Raw genomic sequence first — 27,616 nt, forward strand, 5'->3', positions numbered from 1 at the left:
TCTGTTACTATTTCCATTTCCATTTCCCTTCCTCTTTATTATTTAAATTCCATTATTATTCGGGTCGTCATAGAAAGGGTGTCTAAAGAGAGAAAATTGTGAAAAAAGATGAAGAGAGAGAGAGAGAGAGAGTCACGACCCCAAAAATATATATACATGATTAGTGTAATAATTCTTAAATAAATAAATAAATAATAATTATTGATTGAATAATATAATATAATATAATAATATATTAATATAATATAATATTAAAAATATTAGAAGACTTCCTGATCAATCAGGAAGTCTTCTTCCTTTCCCCCCCCCCTCTCAGACGTGCTCTCTTACTCTCTCCATTCTCTCTCTCTCTCTCTCTCTCTCTCTCTCTCTCTCAGTTTCTCTTTTATTTCTCTGCGAAATTGAAGAATGGACATCATTCCCGGATCCCAATTCCACTCTACAAAGATTTGATCGAGAAAATTTCATCTTCTACATACCGTAGGCACCACTCTAGAGTTAGAGTAATCTGTATGTCGTAGACACCACTCCAAAGTTAGGGTAAGTGTACTAGAATATGTCAGGATTTATTTTAAATATATTCCTGGATTTAAATTAATTATGAAAATTTAATTATTTCCAAATGCCTTAACTAAATTAAACTGCGGGGATTTGATCATATTGGGTTTTTGGGAATATATTAGAATTAAATTAAATTGCGGGGAGTAAGAATAGGAGCATGTGAGAGAGGGTGATAGAGTTTGAGAGTTGAGGGAGAGTGAGCCATTTTTAAAAGAACGAGAGGCCCTAGAAGATTATATAATAATAATAATAATAATAATAATAATAATAATAATAATAATAATAAGTAAAGAGAGAGAGAGAGAGAGAGAGAGAGAGAGAGAGAGAGAGAGAGAGAGATGGTTTTATGAGTTGGAGGACAATTTGCAATGTCAAGAGGGTCCTAGGGAAATTATAGGAGGTTGTGGTGGTTGTAGGAGGTTAAATGGATGCAACAAAAGAATTAAAAATGAATAAGCTTTGACATGAAATTTAAGGTTCTTTGAAAGTTAAAATACACATCCTCTATTGGACCGACCTGAATAACTAAAAACCCACAATGAGTCCATGAGTAAAAATCCGAAGAGAGATGTTTGTGTCTCTTCCAGTTTCTAGAGATGAAGCTCATGTCTTTAAATGGAATTATATACAGGAAACTAGTGAATTCAATACAAAGGTTGACAAATCATGGTAAATAGGAGCAAATTGTTTATCAATTGTCTCAAATTGAAATAACCCGATATTACTTTGGTAACAGTTTGAGAATACAAGTGTGTAAGGAGTGCTAATATCCTTCCCTCGCACAAGCGCACTCTTGAGCCTGACTTTGATAGTACAAATCATTAACTTCCAATTCCTTTGGACTTAAGTTTAGAGACTAATGAATTAATAGTTAATTAAATAGATGTTCTAATCTCACATAACATGAAATAGGTTAGTGGGAAGTCCATGTATTGTACATTTGACCCATTTCTCACCCTCATACATTACATAATTACTTCGTATTTGTATCACCACTTGGTCTAGGTGACTTGGAGATACTCCCCTCTTGCAAGAGGTGGTCCTCCGGGACATTGCAATGTGATTGCCTATACTTATTTTTTTAAAAATAGTCACCAAACTTGTTGGCAACCAAATTAGCCACTTGTGCCAATATTAATAATTATAATAGAATAAAAATGTTAATTTGTAATGACTTTACAATTTTAGAATAAATCTAATGGTTTAGTTCAAGTAACTTTTGGATATTAGCCTAAAGGGTGATTATCCAAATTTTTATTTCATTATTTAAAACAATTCAATTACAATTCACATTTTTTTAACAAACCAAAATTTTAGTTTAGTCACAACCTTAAAATTATTAATAAAATAAAGGTAAAATTTTTTGATTAGTATAAATGTTAATTATTTTTATTTTAAAAAATATATAATGTTTGTTAAAGATATAAATTATTTTAAAATTTCAATTAAAAGTGATAATATTTAAGGTAATTAAAATTTTAATTAACATTTTTTAATTTATTAAATAAATATAATAGTAGTATTGTTTTATAAAATTTTAGTATAATAATTAATATTTAGACATTATGTTGGCCTCAATTTTTCCGATTAATAAACTACTAAGCGTTAAATATTTTAAATTTATAAGTCGTGAAGGGTATCCCATTCATAAGACCTATAACTGTCATTTTATTAAAATATTTGTCAAAATTTTTATATTAAATTAAATATTAATATAAAAAGTTTAATGAATGAGATAAAAATATTCTCATGAGTAGAGTGAAATTTTTAGTAATGCCATTTCATAAGAATGCGGATGGAGTATTTTTAATTAATATAATAAAATAAAAAGGTTTGTGTCATGGGCCGGCGATGTGTGCACGGTGATCTAACCATTTTTGCTTTTTTAATGGCATAAAAAAAATGCAATTGTAATGCGAAGCGTGCAATCCACGCACAGTAAACGAGCGTGGCGATAACTCAATCCTTTTATTTGTTTTATTGCAATTTACCTCCTCTGTCTCTGCAGCAGGAAGAGAGACACCCAATTACAGTCCAGCGCTCCTCCCCGCCCTCCGGTCGCCAGCGAAATGAGATTAAGCAACGCGATCGGAACCCTAATTTCCACTTTCACGACGCTTGATCGTGACACTCTTTGTGGTTCTTTCTCTCTCTCTGGCTCTCTCTGCATGATTTAGGTAGCCTCTGCGTGGGAAACAACAAAACCCTAGTTTGGGAGTTAGTGAATTAGAACAACACCCTGAATTGTCCCACATAATAATTGTTTGAAGCTGTTTATATTCAAATTCACCAACTTTCATCGATAACTTCCCGTTTTAGTACCTGAATATTCTTGCTCGTACGCTTGAGTTAAGAAAAAGGTGATATATATTTGTGTTCGAATCTTAAGGATCTTCATTGGTTGATGAGATCTGGACACTTAGGCAAGAGGCTATTCGCGTGGTATTTAATCATTAATATTTGTTGGGTTTGATTGTAGATTGTGGTGGATCAAATGGGATTGCTTGATATGAGTCTGTAAAGATCGTATTTTATTTTTTATTTGATTTATGTTAGCCGTCATTTATATAACATGCTCAAACATGCGGATGTGTCACTAGTGGCGGTGAGAAGCACTATTGTGTTGTTTGAACGTGCTATTGCAAATTTTGCTTGGTGTGCATAGTGGTTATATCAGTGCAATTTGTGTGTCCATGAGCTGGAATGCTGTGAATAAGACATTGATTGGAGATGAAGGGGCTTGGGCCTATTTGGCGACTAACCTGTTTTTAAGCTTTGTTTAGTCAGCCTTTGTTTGTAGAACTGGAATAAAGGTTAAGGGGGTGTCTTAATTAGCCCACAGCGTGATATTCTCTTATTAAGCATCGCAGAATGAGTTTAGAAATTGAAGACCAATGGTCACTGGATCAGCCTCTCAAAACAGATCACGATCCTCAGAAGTAATTAAGCAGTTTTGTTGGATTTTTGTTTTCTTTAAATTCTGATATCATTCAGTTTGGCACCTTATTCCATTTCTAAGAAGTTGTTGCTATGTTTCAGGAAGTGTAAAATTTCATACTCAAGGGATTTTCTTTTATCACTTGGTGAGTTGGATGTATGCAAAAAATTACCAAGTGGATTTGACCAGTCATTTCTAAGGTATTCTGCAAAATTTTAAGTGGTCAAATGTCTGTATGTCTAATTTGCAGTCTGCAGAATTGTTTTATGCTTTTCTAGTTTTACCTATGCTCTTGTGCTTATGCTTCTTTTTAATCAGTGAATTCAATGACGCTTCCCACAATGTACAAGATCGGCAAAGAATTTCTGGAAGTTTTTCATTGCAAAGTTTCAAACGAAATGAATATGGTTCATCTCCACCGGCTAGAGAGGATTTAAGTAATTTCTCTCGGGGAATCCATGGAAGGTGGGACAATCGCTCTATTGGACGAAGTGATAGAGATAGCGACCCCCAATCTGATTGGGATTCAGGTAAAATTCAAGGTTATATTTTCTTTAATTTGTACTCTGATACCAAAAATTATCGTTACTTTGTTTCAACTTCATAAAAAAAGTGTATGGAAATTTATCTCATACTTCACAAGGCTTTACCCATGGAGCTTAAATTAAGACAGTTGAGAGAAACCTGTTTTGAGCTCAGAAAAGTTTATCACTGGTTGTTTTTTTCTTAGATAGTGGATGATTTATAATTATTCGCGAACACTTGTCGTTCTTTATTTTCCAATCGAAGCTTCAGTTTTACAAAGTAGTGATTGGGAATGCATATCTGTGATTTCCCACATGGAGATGTTAAAAGAGGGATACTTTGAGCTTGTTCTGACCTAGTATAAGCTCCTTCGCTTGGTCTTAGCTCACCATGGAGAAATGAAGGGAATACTTCTGTCTCCATGTTTGTCTTTAGATATAGCTTCCTATTGTGGAATGAACCATAGGTAAGGATTGTGATATTATTATTGGAGAGTTTAGGTATCAATCTTTTGAAAGTTTTATAAGGTCAATACCCTTACAAAAAGCACTGTGTCTAGTTTGCATGCTTACATCATGTCTGCGTTCACTGACCTGGTGACTTGATGGAGCATGTATAGAGTTAGAAAGATTTTCTTTTGATGAGGATTGGGAGAAGTGAGGAAAATTTATCCATTCAATTGGAGGTTGGCTGTAGCTTTACACAGGAATGTGTGCTGGGCATTAGAAGGTCGCAAGAGTTCAATAAAGCTCTGCTGGATAAGCTATCGTGGAGATTTGCTCTTCCATGAGAGATAGAGAGAGAGATAGAGAGAGAGAGAGAGAGAGAGGGAGGGAGAGAGAGAGAGGGTGGAGATGGGCTCTCGCACCTAGTACATGTCAAGAGGTTTGTGATGGGATTGATTTTATTTGAAGGTGCACGGCACATCTGCGGCAACTCTTTGGAAGGGAATTCTGGGAGTTTTAGAGGAGTTTGAAAGAATATCGAGTTCAAGGTTGCTGATGGTGGAAGAGTGAGATTCTAGCATTATATTTGGCATGGAGAGGAGAGCCATTATAGATGACTTTCCCTTATCTTTTTTTCTATGATTTGTAATGATGGTGCTTTGATCTCGGATGACATTGTATGTGAAGAGGCTAGGATGCGGTGGAATTATGAGGCTGTTATGGCTATAAATAATCAGGAATGAGCCTATGTTGCTTTCTTGAGTCATTTATATTTGGTTGGCATCTTTACGTTGCTAGAAAATTTAATTAGGTGAGGAGGAATGAAGGATGGGAATTTCTCTAGCCTACTTCAATCCTTGGTGGGTGAAACTATGATTGATATTCTAGGTGAAGTGACGTGGTGCTCTATGGCTCCTTTGAAATTACCTTTCTTTTTTATTTTTTTATTTTTATTTTATTTTTAATAATTTCCCTTTGTTTTTTTGTTGAACCGATCATGAGGGGGTTTCGTATCATAAAGGAGTGCTAAACCAATACTCCACTTCTTCGTTGTTTAATAACTCAGCAGTCTCTGTGTGTGTGCACGCGCGCGCATGGGGTATGGTTGCGGTGAATGATGCTGCCTGAAAGGATAGACTGGAAGCTTGCGCCTAGCATTGAAAAAGCAGTTTCCTCCATTCTTGTGTCTTTTGGAGCCTTTGGAAGGAACATATTATAAGAATGTTTTATAATGTTGAAACCATGTACAAATTTAAAATTTACCACTTCATCTACGATCTTTAGCTTGAGCTCTTCCTTTTTATCCTTTTGCATTAGCTCCTCTGTTTTTTTTGTTTTTATGCTTGTTGAGATTAGATCCTGATACACTCTTTTTCTTTATGTGTGCATGTACATGTGTTGAGTCTCATTTCGGTCTTTAGTGCAATTTTTGTTCTCCTCAATCATAAAAAATATAGCAGAATTAGAGTTGACAGTGCTTCATTATCTTTAGAAGAGGTCAGGAGCATATCCATGTGGTCCTATAGAGTTGCTTACTTGCCAGTGAAGCTGGTCTGTTGGCCAAGTTTCTTTTGCCTAAGCCTCATATGAATAAATTATGAACCCTCCTTTCCCTCCCTCTAACAACTTCAAAATTGCAAAAAAATGAAAAATGTTAAATAAAAAATAAAAAAGTAAAAGATAAAAGGAAGCTCATGACTGTTAAAATATTTGTTTTTTTTGGTTTTGTGATTCTAAATAGAAATAAGACTGCAACTATTAGGTCTTCCTCTTGCAACCAAGTTAAAAGATAGAAGAATGGGGGAACCCATTATTGAGAGATTTGTGAAAAAAGCTTGCTGATTGGAAGAGAAATTACCTCTAGGAGGAAGACTCTTGTCTCAAAAGTCTAGTGTATTATATGTCACTCTTCCCCATACCATGCTCAGCGGTAAAAAGACTTGAGGATATTCAAATAAGATTCTTGTCAGAAAACACGGATGTGGAGTTAAGTACCACTAGCAACCTATTCAAACTGGTGGCTTGGGTCTCCCATCTCTTACCATGTTCAACAAAGCCTTCTTCACAAATGGTTTGCAGATTCATGAATGAAAAAGCATCTTCATTGGAGAAAGGCTATTGCTACAAAATATGGCCTTGAACGTAGTGGATGGACTTCTATGGAAGTCTTGGAATCTTATGGGGTTGGAGCTTGGAAATGGATCTGGAAAGATTGGAATGACTTCTTCACCTCTATTGACTGTACTTTCTTTTGTAATAATACATGATGTGGCCTCATTCCACTCAGCACGAATCTTCTTGATATTTTGAGTTTGGCTGGGGATAAGAATTCTCTGGCTAGTACAAAATTTCAGCTTGTAGACAATGGAGTAATCTAGGACATTCCCTTTGTGAGAAATGCCCATAATTGGGAGCTTTTTTTATTTTTATTTTTTAAAGATAATAGAAGATATATTAAGAGAGAAAGAAGATACAATCAAGAAAGGAATCCTCAAAGAAAATAAAAACAAGGAGTGAAGATCACCCGAACCATAACTGTCCACAATCTGAACCACTATTACCCACCACTCAAAGCCCGACATAATCCTAAGGCAAAACACTACCTAAGAATACCTCCTTTCAGTCCTTCCCATCGTAATTGATGGAATGATGCAAATTAGCCAATTCCTGTTGCCCCTTCCTATCCTTAATCATGCCACCATCCAAGATGACTCCCTTTCTTTCTGAGTCAGCCGACCACATACCTTTTTTATACAGCATATGTTGAATACGAGACACGAAATCAGTAATGGTCTCATTTTGTACAATCTTGTTTTTTGCCTCTTCTAGTTCAACATTCCTCGAACCAAAATAACTCTTTCTATACCCTCCATTGGGGGTGAAGATTGCCAGGAATGAGCTCCCATAGAATTAGAATTATCTGATCCATAACCAAGTTGTTCACGAACCTCATTTATGTGTAGCCCTTTGTCACAATTAAAATCACTAATCATATCACCCCCCACCTTCTCCAATCGAATTTCCCCACTACCCTTTTTTTAATACGCATATTTAATGTTTTCAACCCATTTGAATCCTCGAATGTAAAAATTACGATCACGGTATTTTTTGAGGAAATTACCTCGCCTCCCATCTACCCTGAGATGCTTCTCAATTGAATCTTCCATTTTTTTCTTACTCTTCTTCCTCCCACGAGTACAAACCTTTGGTTTTGCTTCCTTTTTGGTGACCTAGGACTTTTCCCCCATCCTTCCTTGCCTTATCATTACTAAAGCTTGCATCATCTTGATTCCTGATTTGAACAGTCATACAATTATCTCCAAGTTTGCTATGTCCATCCATGTCAACTGTCAACAGACATCTCCTCTGGAGCCTTTCCCAAGCTTTTGCCTGGTTGTAAGGAGATTTACTTGAAACCATGGTTCGAAATCGCGGTCACGGGTAACGTTGCGTAATGGTCGTGGGTGTCGCGGGACGCGGGAGACGTGAGTGTTACATAACGGGAAGCGGGCGTAACGGTTGTGAATTTTTTTCACGCATGCACAACCATGCCAAAATCAAAAAATATAGCATGAAATCCATTAATACATGATTTTTAATGAATTTTAAAGGTCTTCATTCAACCTACAAATGTTTTTTAATAGGCATTATGATTTTTATATTAATTTTAGTGCGTTGTTTAAAAAAAAAACATATTTTTTAATAATTTACATTACTTTAAAATTTACAATTTAACAAAATAAATATGAAATTGTAAATCTTACAATTTAATTATTTAAATGGTAATAGACTTGAACTTGAGTCACTTAAGAGTTGAGACTTGACTAATTGTGTACAAATTAGAATTTATTATAAATTGTAGATCTAATATTAAATTATTAATTGTCAAGGACCTCAAGGTATTAAAAAAAATAAATATGTAGAATATTAGTTAATAATTTTTTACTAAATCTGTACTCTAAGTTTCTAAGTTCTAAGTTCTAGGTTCTAACTCTCTAAGAGTCTAAGTAACTCTATAAATTTTATATTTTAAAAACTTTATACTATTTTTTTATTTTAATTAAAAAATTCTACTTATACAATCATTAATAATTTGCAATTGTTAATTTGTATTCTAATTAAATAATAAATAAACTAAATTTATATACCAATTATATTTATAAAATGAAATTATAAAACAAAATTTACAACTTATATACTAATTAGTAATTAAATAAACTAAAATTTCAATTTATAATTTATATAAACTATAAATTGAAATTATAAAACAAACTAAATTTAAAACTGAAATTTACAATTTATATACTAATTAAATGAACTGAAATTTACAATTTATATACTAATTAAATAAATTGAAATTTAAAACAAACTGAAATTTACAATTTATACAAAGCAATAAAGCATTAATTGAAATAATAAAACAGAATAAATTATTAAGCAATAAAGCATAAATTGAAATAATAAAACAACAAACATACTACATACCCACTGGCCACCACCCACTTCCCAGTTACCACTTACCCACTCCTGGCTCCCACTCCCACGGAAGCTGCGACCCTGCGACTGCGAGAGAGCTGCTGGCCTGCTGCAGCTGCAACCTGCAAGCCTCCAAATTTTGGAGGAATCGAAGGCTTCGAATGGAGGAATCGAAGGCTTGCTGATTTTTGGGTTCTTGGACAAAGGAGACGAATGACGGACTGAGGGAGACGAAGCTGTACGAGGCAGATTTTGGGGGTTTTAGGGATTTCGAAGCTTCAGATCAGTAGATCGAAGCTGTACGTATGAAGGAGACGAAGAATCGAAGAGTGATTCAAGTGAAGAGGGAATTAAACTCAGCTTGCAGACAACAGATGTAAGGGTTCGAAGGCTCGAAGCTGCGTAACAGACGTTACGTTCTATAACGTTAGTGTAACGGCCGTTACGTTTCCGTAACGGCCGTTACCCATGTGAATTTTTGGCTCGCCGCTAATGCGGCCTGAAACGGTATCGGAGACCTGTTTTTCTGTTACGTAACGGCCGTTATTTAATACCATGCTTGAAACCATGGGCTGTTCATTGAAGTTCTTCAATGGGCTTTGGGCCTGATATCCAACAGAAGGAACTTGTGCAAGGCCTGAGGTAGTCTTGTACCTGCTTTGGAGAAAATAAGTTCGTTGGAACAGTCTGCTCTTTAAATATAGTTCAAGCCTAAAGCATCCAACAGCTGACCCAAGTTCAAAGTAACGTGTACAATTCCCAGCCCATGCAGCCCTAAGCTCACTCCGTTAGTTTTGAGTTCTCAATTTTTCGTCCTCTCCATATTGCAAACCCTAGCTGAAGGGATATCCTCTGAACCATCTGCTGCTACCAAGGTCTTAAATTTCGATTTTGACTCGAATTTTAAAGCTCCAAAAGTATGGAAATTTTGATTTTGATGTGAATTTTGATTTTGATTTGAAAAAGTATTGGAAATCAGTAGTAAAGCATGGAATTCTTTTATGAAGTTTTAGAAATGATTAATAGACATAATAATGTAAGTTTTAGGACTAATATATTACAAGTAAATGCATCTATGCTGTGTATGAGGTGGAGAAGTTGTTAATAATATGTGCATCAAACATATTTGTAAGATAATGTACATTGAACATATTTAGTGAATCAGCTAATACAAGTGAAATTCATAAATCATTTAAATATTAATTATTATACAAATAATGATAATTTAGACATGAATGGTTAAATAAAATGTTGCTGTAAGTTTATTTTTTCATATAATTTCAAAATCACTTGTAATAATATTTTGTTTTGTTCAAAATAAATAAAATAAATTAAGAGAGAAATTTCACTTCACTCCTAAATCCTTCATTTGAATTTCGAGGAAATTTCATTGCATAGTGCAAATTTCGACAAGTTTCGCTAAAATTTTGAGATTTTGATAAATTTTGGATGATTCGTTGAGATTTTGACGGAAATTATATAAGACGGAAATTGACTGCCATTTCGATTTCGAGGTGATGGAAACCGGAAATTTTGACAATTTCGTGGAAATTTAAGTCTGTGACTGCTGCCAAATTTGCTGGAGATTGCACCGTACCTCCACAGTTGCTGCAGCACCACCCCCCTGCTGGACCTTTGGCAATAATCTCCCACCAAGGCATCCTTCCAACTTTGATGACTGTTTGGCTGTGTAGACTCATTCCCAACCCCTCCCTTGGGAATAAGAATCTTCTACTTACCTCCCACCGACTCCAAGGCTTCATTGAAGCTACACCAATTTCCCCCTTTCAAGCCCCTTGGAATAAATGTAGGGTTTCTTTTGTTGTTCAATTGTACTCCCACTCCCAAGAATTACTTTTGCAATTTGAACTACACGCCACCCAAAAAAGCAATCTACCAAATGTTTTGTGAGAAATGCTCCGAGCTGTGAATTAAGGAAGACAAGCCACATATCCATCATGTGGTTGAAGTAGTGATCCAAATCCACAAAGTTGACTTGGGATCTCTCCTCCAAATGAACAAAACCTCCTTCCCCAATCTTTTCCAAATGCTGATTGAAAGTCTTGCTTTTGGTGTGCAATGATGTGAGGAGATTCTCCTCCATACCTTCGTTTGATCAGATCCATAGACGGAGGAAGGATCTTGCATGAGAGAAAGAGAGCAGGAACGAGTGAGAGTGACATTACGAGGGGTCGCCCCATAAGTTGAATAAGATGTAGGACTTAGTTATTATTTATTTATTTTATAAATAATATTGAAATAGAATATCATTAAAAGAATAGAGAAGGAATTACAAACTTCTGAAAATTGGAGATCCTCCTAAAGGAACCAAACAAATGGTCACAATAAAGCACACCCTCCCTCTCCCAAGGTCTTGATGGAGGTCAGAAAACAAAAGTCCCCAAAGGAATCCCAAAGCGTGTGCCCAAATTGAAGCAAGAAAAGAATGGTATTCCACGATAAATGGGGAGTAAGTTGAATTTCTGTGAAAGATTCTAGCATTCCTCTCAATCCGCAAAGTCCAAAAGAGAGCAAACACAACACACTTCCATAACACCATTCCTTTCTTTCTCCTACATATGAAAGTGCTTGATTTTGAAAGGAGCCTTAGCTTTCCTAATAACATGATTGATTATTCAAAGGAAAAGAGGGATATCTAGAAGAACTCTACAAGTGAGAGAAGAAATATTTCATAGTGAAAGAACCAGAAGGATCCTAAATCTTGAATCATTCCTCATTTTAGGAACAAATGAATCCAGCACTCAACAGAATAGTGAGCCATCAACATCTCTATTGTTGAGATTTCTGAAGAAATGAAATTCCAAGAAAGAGAGCCGCCTCAAAAGAATAAAAGGAATTAATTGATGCATTATGAACTGAAGAAAATTGATAAAGAGAAGAAACCTACAACTCCAATGAGGCCTCAACCCACCCAAATATCCTCCCAAAACTGAATGGAATTCCCATTACCAACTTTGACCCAGGTAAGAGGCTAAAAGAAATGAGTAATCTGTGAAATAAATTTCTAAGGGCTCGAATGAGAAGCATTACCATATTTTTAGTATCCCAACCATTTTGGTGCATGCCGTACTTCCAATTAACCCATAATCATCTTCCAACTAAGGATATGTTTTTGAACACCACATTACCAATACCCAAATCCCATCTAGCTTAGGTTTTCTAACTCAATCCCAACCAAAAAGATGGCCAGCTTCTTTTCCCTTGTACCTGACCACAAAAAATCTTGCGTAAGCCTCTCCAAGAAAGCAGCCACACTCACAGGGATTCTAAAAAGAGAGCAAATAGGCAGGCAGATTAGAAAGAACTGCTTTGATCAGACTATCACATTAATATAGCTTCCTAAGGACAAATATGCCCTCTTCCACCCTCCTGACCTCCTTCCCACTCTATCCACCACTGGCTCCAAAAAAGCAGGAGAGCTAGTATCGCCTCCAAGAGGAAGGCCCAAACTCGAAGGCTAGTTTAACATCGTACAGCCTGCTGACACAGCAAACCCCTGACTCATCTCTTCCTTTGTTTATGCCAGCTATCTCGCTCTTAGACATTGATCTTCAACCCCAAACTATCTAAAAATTTTTAAGTAAATACCTTAAGGAATTTCACGACACTATCTTTGAGGAAAATCATGATGTCATTCGCAAACTGTAGATGGGGCACAACCACCTGTTCCCTACCTATCCTAAGACGGCGAATCACATCTAGGCCCTGAGCATGGCTAATCAACCTACTCAACACATCAACTGCCAAAGTGAACAAAAAATGAAAGAGGGTCCCCGTGCCTTGACCCCCAAGTAGCCTTGAACCAATCCCTAGGTTGACCATTCACCATAAAACCATGCTGTGTGCCACTTTTTAGTTTCAATTATGCAGATTAGGAAGAAATTAGGTTATCTACTTTCAAGTAAAACATTGTTCGACTTCTTTCCATTCTATAAATCTGTTATGCACATTCCTGCCTTTGTTCTGTGTATGCTCTGTCAATTAATTGTTGAATTCTGCCAGTGTCATGAAGTAATTTGCATCCATTTGGCTGAAGTCCTGCTGCTGCTTTCTGCATTAGATGGCCTACTTATCTATAAATATTGCATCATATATTGCAAACTTGTGTATAATTTATTTATTTATTTTAAAGATTCAGGAAGGCGTTATGGCAATCAATCTCGTCGGTCTTGGCAAACTTCTGAGCATGATGGGCTTCTTGGGAGTGGATCCTTTCCAAGACCATCTGGATATTCTGCAGGATCATCAGCTCCAAAAGTTCGAGCTAATGATCACTACCAGCTCAACAGGAGCAGTGAGCCTTATCATCCTCCTCGCCCTTACAAGGTCTATTTTTCTGAACGATCATATATTGGGTCCTGGATATTGATGTTCTGTATCAATTTAAAGATGCTTAGCAATGTGATTCTTGAAGATAATTTTTAAAGAAAAAATGAATGGGTTCAGTTGGAAATCTTTACTAATACATATTCTTTTTTCTTTTTGTTCTCCCAGGCGGTCCCTCCCTCACGAAGAGATACTGACTTGTTTAATGATGAAACTTTTGGTTCTTCTGAGTGTACAAGTCAGGATCGAGCTGAAGAAGAGAGAAGGAGAAGAGGTAGTATTCTTTTCTCCCAGATTGTGTTAGAGCCACTGATTGTATAATAACCTTCAGTGTGCAATTTTGAATCTCCCCTGCTCAACAATTTTCTAGTTTGAGCAACTAATGATTTGGTAGCTTAATCAAGATCTAATTTGACCTTTTTTTTTCAGCTTCCTTTGAGTTGATGAGGAAGGAACAACACAAAGCATGGCAAGATAAGCAGAAATCTAATCTAGACCAGCCTGAAAAAAAGTCTGTCTCAGATATTACTGCTTTGTTTGAGGATTCCAAAGACCAGAAGAAACTTGTCAGTGCAGACAATGTATTGGATGAGTCTGAGATACAATTAGCTCCAATCAATATTTCTGGAAAGTCTTCCTTTGTCTCCCAAGCTCCTGCACCTCGACCACTTGTACCCCCTGGTTTTACGAGTACAGTTTTAGAGAGGAATTTTGAGACAAAACCTTCAATCCATCCCATTCCAGAAGAGGTAATGTCTGCGACTCTGCATGTTTTGTGACGCGCTGAAATTTGCTTGCTGATTTTGCATTTTTGTTTTGATAGTCTTATATATGGAAGAATAATAGAAAACATACTGAAAGCGTAATTTTAACAAAAATAAATGCTTTTATTATAACATGGGTGCAGTTTTCTTGTTTGATCAAGTGATGTATTTTGAATGGTTGTTTTTTTAACATAACTGGATTTGTGTAACGGCTGTTACTTTATTTATTTATTTTTTGATAGCAAAAGAAATTCATTAATAGGAAGAGAATTTACAAGTTGGGAGAATAAGACTCTCCAAAAAAAATCTGGAGCAAACCAGAAAAAAACTAAGAAAAAAAAAAAAAAAACAGAAATCAAACCAACCAATTCTTCCAATCCCTATTTAAATCCTGAAAGCTAGCTTCTCTGAAAATTCCAAACCTGATACACTATAAAGATGTCAAGAACTGAATCTTTTCCCACACCAAATACGGATTCGACTTCTTTTCAAAACAATCTGCGTATTACGTTCCAACCTAAGACCCCATAAAACTGCATACTTGCTACACTTCCATTGAGCTGCCCTATCCTTCTTTCATATTCTGCAAAAGAAGTGATTAACAAGTCTCTCACTAAACAGGCTGGACCCAACTCTCTTCCATGGCCATCACTTTATACTATCACCGTGGGGGCTAAAGCATATTCTTAACTAGGAAAATTTCATAATTTGGTATAAATCTTGTTTTTCAATTTTCCAAGTGATGATGCTTGCCTCCACTAGAGTGATCTTCAGAAATTCCATGTTGAAAAGTGGGCTACGAAGTAAGTTATTGCTGCCTTGTTCTATAAAATTTGTTTTGACAAGTCATGAGATTCTGTTGACAAATAGGCATTCTAGCATTGGCTCCTGAGTCCTGACATACTATGTGAACCGGTTAACTTTTTTATTTAAAATTTCCCTTGTCAAATATGTGCCTGCAATTATGCCTTTCTGCTAGCACGATTATTGTATTAAATTCAGTGGGTGGAATTTGATATGTCAACTACTTTGTTTTCAAGCTGCTCAATTAAGAACGAGATGACTGTTGTGCATGTTGCCCTCTCTCTCTCGTATGTGCATGTGCATTCACTCACTCTCTCACCTTTTAAGGGAACACATCTTGAATTTTCCTCCTCCATCTACAGAATCTTGATTCCCATTGTGCTTTCTGTTGAGACTTTCAAAGAGGTCCTGTGATGTAGGACAGTTGTTAGAACATACATACATACATATATATATAGATATAATTGTAAGGATTAGAAGAAGAAGAGGGAGAAGAAGAAGAAGAAGAAGAAGAAGAAGAAGAAGAAGAAGAAAAGAAGCAGCAGCAGCAGCACGAGGAGGAGGAGGAATACAGGACAGAACAAAACAGGGGTGAGAGACAAAATTAGAAGAGAGATAAGAGAAGGAAGAAGAAGAGAGGAGGAGAAGAAGAAGTACTAAAATCCCTGAAAAGTATTAAGAAGTCTTCCCTAAACCTAAAATACATGCGCCAAATGGGCGGCCTAGGGGGTTCAGGTGGTCCTCCATCATTCTCCCCCGGATGAAAGCAACTCTGCGCCGCCGAGTGGGACTGCAAATATGACTCCAGCAAGTCAGGAGCGCTGTCACAAACATCATCCTCGGCAAGCCATGTAGCGTCTGACTCAGGCCGATCTCTCCACTGAACCAAGTAGTGATGAAAACCACCATGAGGAGAGGGAAACTGAAATCTGATTCAAAACAATAACTGTATAATAACTTGCATGCCCAACACTTGTACCACTAATACAACCAACACATATTTACAAATAGGACCCAACTAAACATGTAATTACAAATACTAAAATCCCTAAAAAATATTAAGAAGTCTTTCCTAAACCTTCAGCCTAAAATACGTGCTCCGAATGGGCAGCCTAGGGGATACAGGTGGTCCTTCATCATTCTCCCCAGGCTGAAAGGAACTCTGCTCCTTAGAGTGGGACTGCAAATATGACTCCAGCAAGTCAGGAGCGCTGTCACGAACATCATCCTTGGCAAGCCATGTAGCGTTTGACCCGGGCCGACCTCTCCACTGAACCAAGTAGCGATGAAAACCACCATGAGGAGATGCCACAAACTCATCATCCAAAATAGACCCCACTGTTCCCTATGGTCGAGAAATAGAGGGTGGCTGAGGAGCGGCTGAACCTGCATGGGCATCAAATGGCAAACCAAGAGGCTCAAAAGTGCCTTGGGTAAGGTGTCAAAGCCTCTACATTAAAAACTGGACTAATGGTCATATGAGTAGGTAATTCAAGTAAATATGCATTAGGTCTAAGTTTTTTAAGGATGAGGAAAGGGCCAATGGCACGAGCATGGAGCTTTTTAAATGAATTTCTAGGGTAGTGCTTAGGTTTTATGTGAACCATGACACTATCACCCGCATTAAAGTCTCTAGCTCTACGCTGTATATCTACAACAAGCTTATAATCCATATTACTCATAGCAAGTTTTTGCCTAACCTCAGCATGCAGCTCATGAATGTGATGGGCAAAAGACTCAACAGTCTCAGAAATACAGGCATCTGGTGGCAATGGAACAAGATCAATGGTTGCACATGGTTTATTACCAAATACACACTCAAAAGGACTCTTACCTGTGGAATTATTCACATAATTATTATAAGCAAACTCAACAGTAGGCAGCATCAAGTCCCAATTGCCCTGTTTTTCTCCCACAACACCCCTAAGTTGGTCATCAAGACTACGGTTGACAACCTTTGTACTACGATTGACAACCTTAGTCTGCCATCAGTTTGAGGGTGGCATGCAGAAGAAAACAACAAGTAGTTGGACAACTTGATATCCCTAACAGACACTATGGAGGTTGGCAACCCATGCAATTTGACATCTCTAAAGAACAATTTAGCTACATGCGATGCATTGAAAGTCTTATTACATGGAATGAAATGTGCCATCTTGGAGAATCTATCAACAACAACAAATATTGAATCATGTCCCCGGGCTGTTTTGGGGAGTCCAAGAACAAAATCCATACTTAGGTCTCTCCAAGGCATGCGTGGCAATGGTAGAGGGGTATAAAGGCAGTGTTGTGTCTCTTAGCTTTGGCTAACTGACAGGTGTGGCACTAAGACACTATCCTAGCAACATCCCTTTTTAAGGAAGGCCAATGAAATCTATCCTCAACAAAGGGCAATGGTTTTATCCCTCCCTATATGACCAGCTAACCCATGGCATGCAATTCTCGAACTAAAAGATCCCTAAAGTAAGTACGGGGAATGCATAATGTAGTACATTTAAATAGGTATCCTTCTTGAATGATGTAACGGGGGCCCTCACTCACCTCCTAAAAGATAATCCCAAAATCAGGGCAAGTGGAGTATTTATTCTTCAGACAATCAAACCCAATGACATTAGCTTTCAAGATATGGAGAATAACTGCTACCTTACTAAGGCCCGACACTTTATTCTCAACACCGGAACGATGCTTAAGAACAAAAGTGTATTCATTAAGGAACTCCACCCAACTAGCATGCTTTGCACTCAACTTCTTTTGCGAACTCAAATATGGCAAAGCAAGGTGGTTAGGGAAGAGTACAAAATCTTGGGGTAACCAGTAGAATCTCCAATGTTGGAGAGATCTCATTACAGCATAAAACTCTTTATCATATGTGCTATATCTCTGTTTGCCATTAGAGAGTGATTATGCATCAAAGTTGCGTTATAAAGTATTTAAATGCATTAATTAAATGTCACTATTTTAATTAAATACTTAATTATGTCCCATATTTTAACTAGTGAGCTCATTTGATAATTTTAAGATAATCATCCTATTTTTGTCAGAGATTTACAAATATTCATGTTTAATTATTGTAGGATAATTTTTCAAAAATTTGGAGAGGCCATGCATTTAATGTCTCTGGCCATGCATGCAATAACAAGGAGAAATGATGTAAATTGAGGCGTTGAGTGCAAAAACGGGCGATTATGGACAGTTTCGACACTATTTTGTAATTTGGACATAACTCTCTCATCCAAGCTCCGATTGAGACGATTCAAGATGCTACGGAATGCTAAGAAAATGCTCTACAACTTTCATGTTTTGAGTTTTGAGAGATACGTGCTAAGAAGGTCAAAATCAGGCTTCAAAGTGCAAGGCAGGCCATGTGCTTTTGAATTAAAAGGAAAAGTCCATGTGTGAGGCCAATGATGTGACCACGTGGGAGGCCATGTGCATAAGACATGCGCTGGAATGAAGGGTCAGCCGTGCCTGGGGGGTTCCTTGTTGGTTTGGAAGGTATTGAATGTAAAGGCAATTTTGAAAAGTCAACAAAGGGGGGCTTTATTAGTTTATTATTTCTTTAGGTTTAAAGGTAGGGTTTTTCTTTTGGGTTGAAAGGAGGTCTTGCTTTTGGCCTGAGAGGCCGTGCGCAGCAGGAGAGGCTTCTCCAAATTTCCACTTCCACGGCTTGCTCCTCTCTCTCTCTCTCTCTCTCTCTCTCTCACGACGCTAAAAACTTGACTCACTCAAAAAATGAGCAGCGCAAAGGTTATCCCAAGTATAGGAGTTCAGTCGTGTTATAATTAGCCCAAGGGTTAGATCGTCTCCTCAGGGAATGTAGTTTAATTCCAAACTCGTGTAAACAGGCTACTGAACATGGTTCAGATTCGGTTTCTTGAGATTTTTGAATGATTGTGATGAAATTTAAATAACGTGACACTTAAACTATGAATCTAACACGCATCAAATTAACGAGAAGAAACGGGAAATAGTAAACAATAAGATAGACGATAACAAATTTAACTGCGGAAGATAATCCAACGTTTAAACATTCGTACGAGAAATAAATCCTACGTTTGAAATTTTGGACAAAAACTTAAAGATAATCCAACAAAAATTTAAGATTTCAAGACAAAATAAAAGCACAACTGAAAATTAACAATAATGATTTAACCAAGTATTTAAATGCCAGGAAAAGAGAGAGAGAGAGAGAGAGAGAGATGAGAGAAGAAGAGAAGAAAGAAAGAAAGCAAGCCGTGAGAGAGAGAGCGAGAGAGAGAGAGAGAAAGAAGAGCAAGCCGTGTGAGTGGAAATTTGGAGAAACCTCTCCTGCTGCACATGGCCTCCTAAGCCAAAAGCAAGACCTCCTTTCAACCCAAAAGAAAAACCCTACCTTTAAACCTAAAGAAATAATAAACTAATAAAGCCCCCCTTTGTTGACTTTTCAAAATTGCCTTTACATTCAATGCCTTCCAAACCAACAGGGAACCCCCCAGGCACGGCTGACCCTTCATTCCAACGCATGTCTTATGCGTTTGGCCTCCCACGTGGTCACATCATGGGCCTCACACATGGGCTTTTCCTTTTAATTCAAAAGCACATGGCCTGTCCTGCACTTTCAAGCTTGATTTTGACATTTATACAGTATGTATCTCTCAAAACACAAAACATGAAAGTTGTAGAGTTTTTTCTTAGCATTTCGTAGCATCTCGAGTCGTCTTAATTGGAGCTCGGATGAGAGTTATGTCCAAATTATGAAATAGAGTCGAAACTGTCCACAATCGTCCAATTAGCTTTGTTTTTGCACTCAAAGCCTCAATTTACATCATTTTGCATGGTCCGGTCTCCTTGTTATTGCATGCTTGGCCCGAGACATTAAATGCATGGCCTCTCCAAATTTTCGAAAAATTATCTTGCGATAATTAAACATGAATATTCGTAAATCTCCGACAAAAATAGGATAGTTATCTTAAAATTATCAAATGAGCTCATTGGTTAAAATATGGGACATAATTAATTATTTAATTAAAATAGTGACATTTAATTAATGCATTTAAATACTTAATTTCGCAACTTTGACGCGTAATCAGAGAGTTTTTCACTGAAAGTGAAAAATGCTATAGGATGTCCCTTCTGACTCAAAACCTCACCTATACCTATCTCAAAGGCATCACAAGCCACCTCAAAAACTCTACGAAAGTCCGGGATGCCTAAGTATAGGTGCTTCGGTCATTTTCTATTTTACCTCTCTAAAAGCTCTAGCAGTTGATGGGATCAAATGAAACCCTTCTTTCTTCAAGCATTCAATGATAGGAGCCATGATGGTGCCAAAATGCCCTTTGCATCGCCTATAGAAAGTAGCTAGGCCATGAAAACTACGAACCTTAGCAATAGTCGGAGGCTCAGGCCATTCTCTAATGGCTCTAACCTTTGTGGTTATTCCCTGTGCAGAAATCACAAAACCAAGAAAGAGCACACTAGTTTGTAGGAAGCTGCACTTCTTGAGGTTAGCAAACAACTTTGCTTCTTTTAAGGTGGCAAAGACCTCATGAAGATGTATCAAATGCTCCTCCCTAGATTTACTATTGAGCAGGATATCGTCAAAGTAGACCAGTAGGAACTTTCCTATGAATGACTGTAGAATATGTGTCATAACCCTCATGAAAGTGCTAGGTGCATTAGAAAGTCCAAATGGCATGACCAACCACTCGAATAAACCGTCCTGAGTCTCAAAAGCCATTTTCCACTCATCTCTCAGTCTAATTCTAATTTGGTGATACCCACTACGCAGGTCAGTCTTGGAGTACCAACTAGAGCCAACTAGGATGTCAAGCATATCCTTGGGTCTAGGGATACGGAACCTATACTTGATGGTGATTTTGTTTATGGCTCTACTATCCACACACATCCTCCAAGATCCATCTTTTTTTGGAGTTAGGAGAGCTGGTACAGCACATGGACTAAGGCTATGTCTCACAAAGCCCTTGTCAAGGAGTTCTCTTACTTGGCTATTCAATTCAGCACACTCTTTAGGGTTCATCCTATAATGGGGCAAGTTAGGTAGCTTTGAACTTGGAATGAGATCTATGTCATGCTGAATGTCTTGCATAGGTGGTAGCTCACTAGCTAACTCACTAGGCACAACATCAGGATACTCAGCTAGCAACTCTCTTACCTCAGGTGGGCACTCACATAAAGATGCTTGCTCCTCAGAAGGAACCTCTCGAGCAATGACAACTAAAATGCACTTGTTTTTTAAGCTCTCTTGCTCAAAAGTCCTACGATCAAGCAAGTGAACATTTCTTTGAATTGGGGCTTGATGGACTATCTTGTTCCTTCACTTAGGATCTTTGGGTGTGGGCTTGGTAGGGGTCAAAATGATGTTCTCATTTTTGTGCCTAAACACATAAGTGTTTTCCCTACCATGACTAGTGACATCATGATCAAATAACCACGATTGCCCTAACAGGTTATGGGCCACATCCATCGGGAGTACATCACAATAGACCCCGTCCTTATAATTTCCCATCCGGATAGGTACAAGACACCTAATGGGTAAATTTGTCCTGTTTACCCAATTCACCTTAAAAGGCTGAGGGTATGGCTTTCCTTTAAGGTTTAATCTTTGTAGAGCAGGCTCAGAGATCACATTTATGCTAATACCCCCATCAATAACAAGCTTACATGGCTCTCCTTTAAGGTTTAATCTTCCTAGAGCAGCCTTGTAGATCACATTTATGCTTCTACTCCCATCAATAACAAGCTTACATGTTGTCTCTCCACAACGAATGAAAGTGTGGAAAATAGTGGTCCATTTCCACTTCTCACTATCCATGGTAGTGGATAAGACACCTAACCACACTAACATGGTGGTCATCCTCCTAAAAATCATCTACAAGCTCCCCCTCATCTCCCGAGTACTCAACAACACCTACAACCTGATCCTCATAATTCGGCAAATCATCAGTCACACGCTCTAAAGCTAAAGCTCATTTGGGACAATGGGCAGCAATATGACCTCTAGCATGGCAATGATGACACTGCACAAATGAACTACTAGCTTGAGGAATATTGGGTCCACTAGAGCAAACAACATGACGTGACTCTATTTGCTTCGCAGAACTCTCTCTAGGGGTAGATTGTGGGATGGTAGGCCTAGGGTGAGGAAAGGATTTGGACTGACGTGACTCACTCACCTTGGATGAAGAACTACGAGAGCTTTTGAGGTATCTTTCGATGGCAAGTGCTTTTTGATAGGCTGCCTCTAAGGTCTCTGGATAGAACAATTCAACCTCTCACCTGACATCCTCCTTAAGACCATTCACAAACCTCGCTACATTGTGATTTGTGACCTTAACAACATCACTCCTGAGCATGAGTTCCTCAAATCGGATCAATGTAGCTAGCTATAGTAGTGGTTTGTTTATGGTTCAAGAGCTCGCTGAACAGGTGGCTCCTAAAGGAAGGAGGGATGCATTTTTCTTTCAATCTTTGTCTCATCACTTTTCACTGGGTAATAGGAGGTTCACCTAATTGTTCTAGGGTTTGTTGTACAGTTTGTTAATACTTCTTTGCCGGCCCTATCAATTTCATCTTGGAAAGCTGAACCTTATCCTCACCCCATATACTATCAATTAAAAAAGTCCTCCATCTCCGATACCCAGTCTAAAAAGGAGCTTGGGTCGAGTTTCCCATCATAAGCATACACATCCACCTTGACCTTTTTTGGTCACATCTCCATAGTCTTCCCAACCCTGCATAGGGGAATGTGGAGCATGCCTGGGGTTAGGTTGGTACCCTGCATCATTAAACTTCTCAAGGTTACCTTCCCCAAACCTAGACTCTAGATTAACTTGAGGCTGGGGGGTCTGAACTGGCCTACCGGTCTGTTTTGGAGCCTGACTCATATTGTTAGGTACTAAAGGAACCCCTGGAGTAGGAAGGATACCCCGGGCTGACCTTACTGAATATGGGGAGTCGTTAGGGTGCCTAACAGATGGCTTTATGTCTACCACAACAGGGCGTTTACCTAACATCCTCAAAACTTGATCAAACTGTTGTGTGAGGTGCTCAAAATTTTGGTCCGCAAGACTCCTGAAGAGTGTCTAAGCAGGTAGACAAGGACTGGGTGTAAGTGGGTGCAAGTTTGTTGGGGTCAATGATTTTGTTGGTGACCATGATTAATGCAATATGCTACAATTATGCTGAGGACTAAACTTGACTATGAGTGATATGAATCCTAAAATTACTACAATGCACAAACAGAAAGCTGTAGAACATAATGCATATGAATGTATGTGGTCACACATAACATGGCAACATGGGATTGACTATGTATGGATTTGAACAAGGATGCAATGATGAGTTAGCTAGGGGAATTTACAGAACAAAGGGCAGATTTTTTCTTTTTTCTTTTTTTTGAGTAATAAGAAACTTGGAAGTATGCAACTACGAATTTACACTAGTCATACAAATAATAGTCAAGAAAAAGCAAGAGTTTGGTTCACCCTGCCAAGGAATTGGAACACAACTTGAGTTTGCCATCGAATTCCAATGTTAAACCAACAATTTCTCAAGTCCCTACTTCCCGATTCTCAAGAAAACAACTTTCAAGCAGTAGTTGGAACTCGATCTGAATGCTGACGACACTTCAAAAGTCTGAAATTTGCTCATGCAGCCTAATATTAGGTGTATGTGATCTTAGGAATGCAAACCAAGCTTGATAACTCAATTTCTCCTCTGAAAGCTTCATAATCTTAGGAAACAAGTCAAAGTTCTCAAAGCAGGAAGCAGTATCTCGCGAGTCTGGGCAAAACAGGGGAACTTTAGCAACTTCCCCACGTGCATGGCTGGCACGTGGAGTGCATGAGCCGCCAGAAATGGACCTCCGGCGATGGGATTCTGGCTGGTGGTGGATCAGGGGCTAAGGATTCCAGTGATGGTGGAGACGTAGCAAAAAAAAAAAGCAGGAAATAGGGCAATTTGATGTAGGGCAGATGTTAGAATATATATAACTAACACATATTAGGACCCAACTAAACACATAATTACAAATACTAAAATGTGTGCCGAAAGAAGAAGAAGAAGAAGAAGAAAGGGAGACTGCAATCTGATTCAAAACAATAACTGTACAATAATTTGCATGTTCAGCGCTTATACCACTAATACAACTAACACATATTAGGACCCAACTAAACAAATAATTACAAATGCTAAAATGTGTGCCGAATGGGCAGCCTAGGGGATACAGGTGGCCCTCCCTCATCCTGTGTTTGATTCCATTTTAATAGTTTCATTTCACAAAATTTGTGAAAGAAGTAGGAAAAAAAGGGCATCCATTTGCACATCACTTTCTTTTTACTTTTTTACTTGAGCACGCCTTCGCTTTTGATCCTTCTTTACCTTAACTCACTGTTTATATCCAGGTTAGCCACATAAATGTGAAATGACCATGAGTAAACTTCAGTAGACTTGTTTGAGTTTTGGAAGAAGCATTTGTGGCATGAATTGATATTTTCCATGGGATTGGGTTTTATTTCTATATGTTGTCTAACTTTCCTTAAAATTTGAAGGGAAGTTTTATAGGATGATTGTAAGACCAACTATGCTATATGTGTCAAAATGTTGGGCAGCTAAGAAGCAACAAATCCAAAATGTAAAGTTGCCAAAATGAGAATGCTAAGGTGGATGACTTGTATAAAGTTAAAAAGGTGAATTATGAAATGAACATATTTGTGGTAGCTTCTATAGAAGATGAGGGTGGAGGGCTGAGATGGTCTTGGCTTCTACATCATAGGCCAGATAGTCCACCAGGAGTGAGCTAGTTACTATTAGGAGCAGGAGAAGGGGTGAGGGTAGGGGTATGGATAGATCTAGAGCAACTTGGAATGTGATGGTTAGGATTTAATAGCCCTGAAATTGTTGGAGGCAATCACCCACAATCATGTAAATTGGCGGAAAAGGGATTCATGTTGCAACCCCACCTAGTGATAATTCAAGGCTTGATTTGTTGTATATTTCATCATTTTTTTTAGTTTTCTATCAGTTGCTGACTAGTTTGCCTTATATTTTACTAATATTGATGAATGCCTTTTTATATTTTATTGCATAATATTATTTTAATGTCAATTGTCATCTTCTGTGTTCCTCCAAATTTTTGGTGCATTCTACTGTTTGCTCTATAGGAGGTAGGAAATCTTAAACATGAAAATAGGGTTCTGCATGCAAAAGATAACCCTGCTATAAGTGAGGCTTCTGCTAATCAAGAGGAAATACAGCCAGCTCAGAAAATGGGCTTCCGTGGGCTGCAATTTGAATCTATGAATATTCACATTCCACTTGTTGACAAGGGAGAAAAGATTGTGAACTCTTCGTCAGCTTCAGAAGCTTCTAGTGAGTTAATTAGAATGAATAACCAATCACACGAGATCTCAAATATTTTGGAGGCTTGTGAAGCCCTAGAGGACGACGACATTTTAAAGCTTGAGGTTGAGAAGGAGAAAGGCACTCAATTCATTGGTGAACCTGATCACAATCAGTCATCATCAATCTTAGACAAGCTTTTCGGAACGGCTATAACAGTAAATAATGGTTGCTCACCCAGTTTTATTGAGGTAACTATGATCCTATCGCTTTTTATTTTATTTTCTTTTAATGCTTTGTCCGTATCCTGCCTAGTTCTTGTTAAAATTTATTGAAATTTGGTAATGTTTAGGGGATTGAGGAAGTATTTGGTTAACTAATCTATTCAACACTATTATAAAAAACCAAGAAAATGTTGGAGGAATGGAGGAAAAGCAAGTTAATACCTTTGTACAAAAACTAGGTGATATTCAAAATTGTAATAACTATTGCGGAATTAAGATTATGAATCATACAATGAAATTGTGGGAAAGGGTAATTGAACAAAGAATAAGACTAGAAACAAGGATTTCAGATAATCAGTTTGGTTTTATGCCTGGGAGATTAAGAATAGAAGTTATTTATCTTTTAAGAAGATTAATGGAAAAGTTTAAGGAAAAGAAAAGGGACTTGCATATGGTTTTTATTGACTTAGAAAAAGGCTATGATAGAGTTCCTAGGGACGTTCTTTGGTGGGTCTTAGAAAAGAAGAGGGTGTGTAGTAGATATAAGGTCATTAAGGATATGTATGATAGAGTGATGACTAGCATTTGGACTATAGGAGAGGAATCTAATGATTAGATATTCTAAGGTCATTAAAGATATGTATGATATGACTAGTGTTTGGACGGTAGGAGAGGAATCTAAAGATTTTCCAATCACAATAGGTGCATATCAAGATTTTACTTTGAGTCCATATATTTTTACTTTAGTGATTGATTAACCCACTAGGAATATCCAAAACAAAATCTCTTAGTGTATGTTGTTTGTAGATGATATTGTCTTGATTGATGAAAGTAGGAGTGGAGTGGAATCTAAGTTAGAACTTTGGAGAACCGTTTTAGAGTCTAAAGGTTTTAGAAGTAAGATGCAGGAATAAGACAATATATGAAACATAATTTCAGTAATGTAAAGAGTAGTGGAGAGAAAAACAAACTTGATAATCTAGAAATTAATAGCACTTTTAGATATAAATATCTTGGATCTATCATGCTAGCGGAAGGGGTAATTGAAGAGGATTTAACACATAAGGTTAAAGCCGGTTGGGCAAAATTGCGTCAAGCGTGCTATGTGATTGTAGAATACCATTAAAATTAAAAGAAAAGTTCTATAAGACGGCTATAAGGTCAGCTATGCTTTATGGTTTAGATTGTTGGGCAACTAAAAAACATGTATAAAAAGTAAAACACTAAAAGTAGCCGGAATGCGAATGTTAAGGCGGATAAGTGGTATTACATTAAAAGATAAATTAAGGAATAGACATATATGCAATAAATTAGGCATAGTACCAATTGAAGACAAGATAAAGGAGGGGGCATTTGAAACTTAGGCCTATAGTGCACCTATGAGGAGTAGTGAGTTAGTTATTATTTTGGGGATGGAAAAGGGGTAGAGGTAGGGCTAAAATATTGTAATATGATACAGTGAGGAAGGATTTAATAGCTCGTAATCTAGTAGAGGAAAATGACCTTAATAAGGTGAATTGGTAGAAAAGGATTCATGTAACGGACTTAAGGCTTCTTGTTGTTATTATTGTGTTGTATTTTGCCGGTTCTATAGTTGTCCTGTATGTACCACACTCACTTTCAACACTGGTTATTGTTTTGATTGCTAATAGTTAATCATTGGACTTCCTTCCTTGTTAATGTTACATTTAAAGGTTTACTAAAGAAATACTGTTTTAACTTGCATTAAGCTCCACTTGCTCATGGTGCCTTTAAATGGATATTCTTTAGACTTGAGAATATAACTGCTCTTCTGGTAGTTGCTTCTGTTTGGCTGTCTTATGGGTTTATTTTTCTATTTTTTTTTTTCCATATTGTTTCTTTTGCAAATTTTTTTTATGAATTGCGAGAGAGAATATACAATCAGAGCAACGATACTAAATATTCAAAAAGAAAAAGGAAAAATAAAAAGGAAATAAGAAGAAAAGATATAAATAAATAAATAAATAACAAAATTAAGCCAAGAAAACCCCTCTTTAAGCTCTTCCCATTATAGTTCATGTAACACTTCAAATTAGCTAATTCCCTCCGACCCGTGTTTACCTTAGATTTACCACCATCAAGCCTGACTCCATTTCCCCTCCTATCAGATAATTGAGGCCCAAGTTACCAACAAACAGTTTGATGGTCCTTCCTACAAATTTCTTGAAC

The 27,616-nt window shown here is 37.3% G+C and overlaps 1 protein-coding gene across 2 annotated transcripts in view; it reads left to right on the plus strand.

Moving 5' to 3' along the window:
• Nucleotides 1–2,557: 2,557 nt before the first annotated feature.
• LOC131165954 (uncharacterized) overlaps nt 2,558–27,616 on the plus strand; it is a 36,597-nt gene continuing 11,538 nt past the window's right edge. Inside the window, exons 1-7 of one of the 2 annotated variants that reach the window (XM_058124140.1) lie at nt 2,558–3,500; nt 3,601–3,699; nt 3,818–4,029; nt 13,100–13,293; nt 13,462–13,567; nt 13,723–14,042; nt 25,025–25,453. In XM_058124140.1, the coding sequence (XP_057980123.1) occupies nt 3,433–3,500; nt 3,601–3,699; nt 3,818–4,029; nt 13,100–13,293; nt 13,462–13,567; nt 13,723–14,042; nt 25,025–25,453 (1,428 nt within the window). In that variant the 5' untranslated portion in view covers nt 2,558–3,432. The remainder of the gene's footprint in view (nt 3,501–3,600; nt 3,700–3,817; nt 4,030–13,099; nt 13,294–13,461; nt 13,568–13,722; nt 14,043–25,024; nt 25,454–27,616) is intronic. The other variant, XM_058124141.1, reaches the window with a different exon arrangement.

This window comes from Malania oleifera, chromosome 10 (genome assembly GCF_029873635.1).
Source record: "Malania oleifera isolate guangnan ecotype guangnan chromosome 10, ASM2987363v1, whole genome shotgun sequence".
Lineage (NCBI taxonomy): Eukaryota > Viridiplantae > Streptophyta > Magnoliopsida > Santalales > Ximeniaceae > Malania > Malania oleifera.